The sequence below is a fragment of the Diaphorina citri genome, unplaced genomic scaffold (assembly GCF_000475195.1).
Source record: "Diaphorina citri unplaced genomic scaffold, Diaci psyllid genome assembly version 1.1 scaffold1200, whole genome shotgun sequence".
Classification (NCBI taxonomy): domain Eukaryota; kingdom Metazoa; phylum Arthropoda; class Insecta; order Hemiptera; family Psyllidae; genus Diaphorina; species Diaphorina citri.
The window spans coordinates 1-7,086 of record NW_007378629.1 but is presented as its reverse complement, the minus strand read 5'-3'; the positions used below and the strand labels follow the sequence as shown (position 1 = coordinate 7,086).

General features: G+C 37.1%; 1 protein-coding gene and 3 long non-coding RNA genes across 4 annotated transcripts in view; 2 read left to right on the top strand and 2 right to left on the bottom strand.

The window, feature by feature from the left end:
- Window positions 1–7,065, top strand: part of LOC113469704 — a 12,782-nt gene extending 5,717 nt beyond the window's left edge. The window contains exon 2 of the long non-coding RNA XR_003393035.1: window positions 6,797–7,065. This is a non-coding gene — a long non-coding RNA (uncharacterized LOC113469704). The remainder of the gene's footprint in view (window positions 1–6,796) is intronic.
- Window positions 317–828, bottom strand: LOC113469705. Its single transcript, XR_003393036.1, has 2 exons — window positions 741–828; window positions 317–652 (listed from the first exon to the last, which is right to left on the bottom strand). It is a non-coding gene; the product is annotated as an uncharacterized LOC113469705 (long non-coding RNA).
- LOC113469702 lies at window positions 1,260–1,606 on the bottom strand. Its single transcript, XR_003393033.1, has 2 exons — window positions 1,566–1,606; window positions 1,260–1,431 (listed from the first exon to the last, which is right to left on the bottom strand). It is a non-coding gene; the product is annotated as an uncharacterized LOC113469702 (long non-coding RNA).
- Window positions 1,289–1,947, top strand: LOC113469701. The gene is made up of 2 exons (XM_026827569.1): window positions 1,289–1,410; window positions 1,545–1,947. Exons 1-2 carry the CDS (start codon window positions 1,327–1,329, stop codon window positions 1,914–1,916), a joined length of 456 nt encoding a protein of 151 aa, XP_026683370.1. The 5' UTR covers window positions 1,289–1,326; the 3' UTR covers window positions 1,917–1,947.
- Window positions 7,066–7,086: the final 21 nt, after the last annotated feature.

Here is a 7,086-nt window from a genome sequence, read left to right as displayed (position 1 = left end):
ATGGGTTGGTGTAATTTTGAGACACGTGCAATTTTGAGACACCATCTTTGGTTTCAAATAACATGCTTCTGTAGTTCATAAGCATGTCATTTGAGACCATTAAAATTGGTGTCTCAAAATTACACTTGTCTCAAAATTACCCCAACCCACCCTATCCTGAACTTTCTATTGTTAGCATTGAGAAAAAATAATTTCAAGAGTCATTTGAGAGTTGGACTACTCATGGATCTAAGATCTAAGGTTCAAATCTTCAAATATATACGAGCTACCACTACGATACAAAATACAAAGGAAGCGCTGATGGATATGATGAGGGTTTGTACCGGAATCAACAGAGAGCGCTCTAAACAGGTTTATAAAACCCAAGACGTATTACATATAAATAGAATAGAAAGTCCAAGACGTAGGTATTCAATATTAAGTCATTTTTTCCTGAATCACAATTTTTAGTTGAATCAAACGTGCCAGGAAAGCGCGCTGGAGCAACACTCCAGCTCATATGAATTGAATTAGATCCTGCTAATCCTGCTGATTTGAGGAATTTATCAAATACGAAATCGTGTTAATAATGGATTCAACAGTAACCTGTTGTTTTTGTGTTCATCTGTTCATCCTTGAGGAAATCGTTTTTAGGTTTCTTTTTCATTCACACCTCCATTTGTACAATTATTTTCACGTACAAACTATTTTCCCCCGTGAATAAATCTTGTAGATGTTGTTTAAGCATGGTTCATTCACACCTCCATTTGTACAATTATTTTCACGTACAAACTATTTTCCCCCGTGAATAAATCTTGTAGATGTTGTTTAAGCATGGATGTTGTTTAAGCATGATCCCTGAATCACAATTTTTAGTTGAATCAAACGTGCCAGGAAAGCGCGCTGGAGCAACACTCCAGCTCATATGAATTGAATTAGATCCGGCTAATCCTGCTGATTTGAGGAATTTATCAAATACGAAATCGTGTTAATAATGGGTTCAACAGTGTCCTGTTGTTTTTGTGTTCATCTGTTCATCCTTGAGGAAATCGTTTTTAGGTTTCTTTTTCATTCACACCTCCATTTGTACAATTATTTTCACGCACAAACTATTTTCCCCCGTGAATAAATCTTGTAGATGTTGTTTAAGCTTGGGGAATTTTCATTCCCAGAAACCAAATGTAAAGTGAAGATTTCTTGTAGATTTTGTTTCACCATTGGTATGTTTCAATATATAAGAAATCAAAGGTGAAGCTGTTCCAGGTCCGTCAGTTGGAGATCTGTATTTTCGAGCGAGATGAAGTGAATCGCGAATGCTGTTGGTGACAATACAACGTTTCCACTAGTATGACTTTCCGTTTCCGTGAGAAAGGTACCTATCTCACTGAGTTGGAATCGTTTGTGACACGGGAACATTTGCGGACAGGGAAAGTAAGTGTTGGAAGGATTCACCTTGGTGACAAAACAACGTTTCCACTAGTATGACTTTCCGTTTCCGTGAGAAAGGTACCTATCTCACTGAGTTGGAATCGTTTGTGACAAGGGAACATTTGCGGACAGGGAAGGTAAGTGTTGGAAGGATTCACCTCTTCTTCTTCTTCTTCTTCCTAGCCTTTTTCTATTTAACGGTCACCGTCGTAATAAACATAGCTTTTTCGATGGAATCCGAAGGTTTCTCGAAGAATTTGGCCAATATTTTTTTCCCCAACTGCAAGAAAAAATTCAAATCTCAGCGTGTGTGTAAAAAACAAGCGTGCAGGAAAGCTGAACCAGAAGAAAAAGCCGCATTCATTAGACTCAAAACGGACAAAAATGTGACGGAAACAAGATATGTACCCAAAATCAGCTGGTCATTCAAAGCAGCAGATCTCTGGCTATTTGAACAGGCAACACTACCATCAGCATGCCCTTGGGGTTGCCAACATCAAATCCTTTGAATGAAAAATTTCAATTTCTTCTTCCGAGCCTTTTCCTATTGAAATAGGATCGGCGAATTCTTCTCACTCAAGTCTTGGATTCACACAATCTTTTAAAATATAAAAATTAATGCCATTGTATCCAATTGTCACAACAGCTGTATACCCACGAGCAAAAAATACAGCCGTGCCTCTGTACACTAGTATTCGATGTATTAGGTTGCCATCTCGAGAAATCATAAAATGTAACGAGATATAGGTAGGTAAGTAAAGACATTTGTAATAACTTGATAAGTATCTTTGCTTGATATTGTAGTTAAAATTCCTTTTAACATGATTTCTGTTTCCCAGACTCCTAGTTCACGTGGAAAAGTTGGAGTCTCTGGCGCCCAAAGGCAAAGAGAGAAGCTCGTATCATACAAAAAACTAGAAAACATGTTTATGAATTTCATTAGACTAAATATTACCGTTGGAAATTTTGTTAGATATGTACTAAAAATTTACACATAAAACTTATGACTAAAGGGCTTCTGTCATATCATGGCTGAAATTCGCTTTCAAATTCATGATTTCAACAGAACCCTTTTCAGTTTTCTTAAGTAGAAATTCTAATGATAAACATTTGTTTAAAAAATATTGTCTTTTCCGAGAGAAAATGTTCTGTCATATCATGGCTGAAATTCGCTTTCAAATTCATGATTTCAACAGAACCCTTTTCTTTTTCTTAAGTAGAAATTCTAATGATAGTAATGATAAACATTTGTTTAAAAAATATTGTCTTTTCCGAAAGAAAATTAAGCGGACAAGCTAGCCCGTCAGCATGGTCTAGATCCGGCCCTGTACCGGGTTAACGTTAACCTGGCCAAGAGCACGGAGGCCATAGACAAAGCGATGAAAACGATGGTGGATGGGTCCGCGCCTGAGAGTCAGTTCATTGATTTGTCGTACGGTAGCGTGCAGTTTACGGCGGTGTTTGATGAGGCGAAAAAGAAGTAAGTAAAAAATTTGGCCCGATTGCAATACTTTCTCATTAGCTTGTATGGGTTCCGTATACATAATGGTAATAGAAAGTAATAATCCACGCACGAAAATCTTCTCCTTTCCCCGTTGCCTAGTTAGGCAATACTTTCTCATTAGCTTGTATGGGTTCCGTATACATAATGGTAATAGAAAGTAAAAATCCAAGTACGAAAATCTTCTCCTTTTCCCGTTGCCTAGTTAATAGGGGTGTGTAAGTAAAATGATAAGATCTATTTAGGTAGATATTAAAATGAGGGACTCGATCTGCCACGGTTTTAACGAGAGGTAATCTTGATTTTGCAGAAACTTGGAATAAATGATTACTGCCTAGTTAACTTCGATGATAGCGTGCCTGTTTTGTAAGCGCTAGGTCGCGGGTTCGATTCCCGCACGGGGCTAAATGGGATGTATCGTGTCCCCTATCCCTATCACCCATCTGATGAGGGACATACTACGAGAAAGGAATGCTACTACAGGGGCATGTTACGACACAGATCGAATATAATGTAGCAATTTTTTCATTTCTACGAAATAAAAACGGCGATGAAATACTTAGCTTCCTTTCGCACGGGGCTAAATGGGATGTATCGTGTCCCCTATCCCTATCACCCATCTGATGAGGGACATACTACGAGAAAGGAATGCTACTACAAGGGCATGTTACGACACAGATCGAATATAATGTAGCAATTGTTTCATTGCTACGAAATAAAAACGGCAATGAAACACTTAGCTTCTATAATGTAGCAATTTTTTCATTTCTACGAAATAAAAACGGCGATGAAATACTTAGCTTCCTTTCAAGATTCAAGCTCTGTGGTGCCGTTGTATAGCACGATGAACTTTGGAGGTCGGTACTTCGAGACAATTTTTTTATTATTATTATTTTTTTAAGCAAGGGTCAGAGCCCTCTCTATTTACAAGAATAAGAAATAAACAATACATAATATATGGTAAATAAGGGAACTATATATAAAACTTCCTTACTTCGAGACCATGTCAAATCATAAAATGTAACGAGATATAGGTAGGTAAGTAAATACATATTTTGTAATAACTTGATAAGTATCTTTGCTTGATATTATAGTTAAAATTCCTTTTAACATGATTTCTGTTTCCTCAACCTAAAATACGATACAAAACACAACTTATTTCGATCAAACGGTGTTGTGATGTAGTTTAATACAATCTAGAATAACAAAATGGTGAAGGTGCAAAAATGATTCAATATTGATCATACGATACAAAACACAACTTCTTTTGAAGGTAAGATGTTAGTTTAACACACAACCTAGCCTAGAACAACCAAACGGTGATGCTAAGGTGCAAAAGAGTTCAATACTGATCAAACAGTGAGGTGATTGGTGCAAAACACAACTTAGAATTGGCCTGGTGAAGGTGCAAAAATGATTCAATATTGATCATACGATACAAAACACAACTTCTTTTGAAGGTAAGATGTTAGTTTAACACACAACTTAGCCTAGGATAACCCAAACAGTGATGCGAAGGTGCAAAAGAGTTCAACACTTATCAAACAGTGAGGTGATTGGTGCAAAACACAACTTAGAATTGGCTTTTTTCTCCAAGAATATTGCAGAAAGGTGATGGTAGAATAACAGTGCAACACAAAATAATCAAGTGAATTCAAGTCTCAAAGTGGTCATCTCTTCAGCTAGAGCTAGAGGTGCAGAAAAGTGACATAACAAATTCAGACACGACGAAATAACGGAGAAAGGTGAAGATTATGTAACAAAAACGGTGCAACACAATTGGTATGTTTCAATATATAAGAAATCAAAGGTGAAGCTGTTCCAGGTCCGTCAGTTGGAGATCTGTATTTTCGAGCGAGATGAAGTAAGTGGTGTCACAGCCAAGTGTGTGTAGAAAAATGGAACTACAACGAGGTGTGCATTCAGGTCTGAAGACGAGGTGTTGGTGCAAAACAGAGTGGTGAGTTGGCGTGATGGTGCAAAACTCAACCTAAAATACGATACAAAACACAACTTATTTCGATCGAACGGTGTTGTGATGTAGTTTAACACAATCTAGAATAACAAAATGGTGAGCTAAGGTGCAAAAAGAATTCAATATTGTTCATACAATAGAAAACACAACTTCTTTTGGAGGTAAGGTGTTGTTTAACACACAACCTAGCCTAGAACAACCAAACGGTGATGCTAAGGTGCAAAAGAGTTCAATACTGATCGAACAGTGAGGTGATTGGTGCAAAACACAACTTAGAATTGGTTTTTTTTTCTCCAAGAATATTGCAGAAAGGTGATGGTAGAATAACAGTGCAACACAAAATAATCAAGTGAATTCAAGTCTCAAAGTGGTCATCTCTTCAGCTAAAGCTAGAGGTGCAGAAAAGTGACATAACAAATCCAGACACGACGAAATAACGGAGAAAGGTGAAGATTATGTAACAAAAACGGTGCAACACAAAAATATTGCAGAAAGGTGATGGTAGAATAACAGTGCAACACAAAATAATCAAGTGAATTCTAGTCTCAAAGTGGTCATCTCTTCAGCTAGAGCTAGAGGTGCAGAAAAGTGACAAAACAAATTCAGACACGACGAAATAACGGAGAAAGGTGACGATTATGTAACAAAAACGGTGCAACACAAAATAGTTAAGTGAATTCAAGTGTTCAAAGAGGTGATTTCTCCGTGAATTCTAGTCTCAAAGTGGTCATCTCTTCAGCTAAAGCTAGAGGTGCAGAAAAGTGACATAACAAATCCAGACACGACGAAATAATGGAGAAAGGTGACGATCATGTAACAAAAACGGTGCAACACAAAATAATTAAGTGAATTCAAGTGTTCAAAGAGGTGATTTCTCCAGCTAGAGCTAGAGGTGCAGACAGGCTGAGTATTCAATATTGATCAAACTGTGAGGAATAATGCAGAAAGGTGAGGTTAGGCCAGACACTCACTATCAGGTACACCTGATCTAATTATGTGGATATCACAACATTACCAATACCAAATGCCTCCTGCACTTATCAAGTCCAATTTAAAATGCTATTTTGATCTGCAAAAGTTCCTTTTTAATTGTGCTCAACTGCTCACAAATCTGTCCCCCCATCTATTAAAGCGACGTGTTTCCCACGAAAGGAGTAAGACAATTGTAGCTCACCGTTTTTGAAATGAACTCTCAATTTTTGTCTTTTAGGTTTTGCATACCAGTCTTGGGATAGATGATTTAAGTACAAACATCTTAACTCAAACAAACGATTCCCAAAATAAATCATACAAGATCTGCACTATCTGGTGCAATGATTTTGTGGTTTTGCAAGACACGAGGGTTTTGACCGGCAAAGTCTCAACGTAATCCTCGAGTTTCTTACCCAGATAATCTGAGGAAAAAAAATAGATAATAATTATATGGATATCACAACATTACCAATACCAAATGCCTCCTGCACTTATCAAGTCTATTTTAAAATGTTATTTTGATCTGCAAAAGCTTCTTTTTAATTGTGCTCACAAATCTGTCCCATCTATTAAAGCGACGTGTTTCCCAGGAAAGGAGTAAGACTTTAGGTTTTGCATACCAGTCTTGGGATAGATGATATAAATATAAGTACAAACATCTTAACTCAAACAAACGATTCCCAAAGTAAATCATCTAAGATCTGCCTCATGCTATCGCTACGTGGACCTGCTGCGGACCTGATTCAAACTCTCCCTAAGGACAGTAATTTATCCTATGACGAGTTGGTACGTGCCCTCGAGCGTCGGTTTGGAGACGAGCACATGCAGGACGTATACCGTATCCAGCTACGTAACCGGATGCAGAAGAGTGGCGAGTCCTTGCAATGATTACAGACACACTTCATTTGAACGTTGTTTGTTCAAGAGAGTAAAATCATTAGGTAGGTAAGTAAGTAGGTACATAGGTACTAGTAGATTTTATACATCAGTAAACTGTGAACTACTTGCAGTTCATACTAACAAAATCATACAAAAAACTAGAAAACATGTTTATGAATTTCATTAGACTAAATATTACCGTTGGAAATTTTGTTAGATATGTACTAAAAATTTATACATAAAACTTATGACTAAAGGGCTTCTGTCATATCAAGGCTGAAATTCGCTTTCAAATTCATGATTTCAACAGAACCCTTTTCTTTTTCTTAAGTAGAAATTCTAATGATAAACA

Excerpts from the sequence above, each read along its gene's own strand:
- LOC113469701 (XM_026827569.1), top strand. The coding sequence starts at position 1,327 with ATGACTTTCCGTTTCCGTGAGAAAGGTACCTATCTCACTGAGTTGGAA. Across the intron at positions 1,411-1,544 it reads AACATTTGCGGACAGGGAAA|GTAAGTGTTGGAAGGATTCA; the intron begins GTAAGTGTTGGA and ends CGGACAGGGAAG.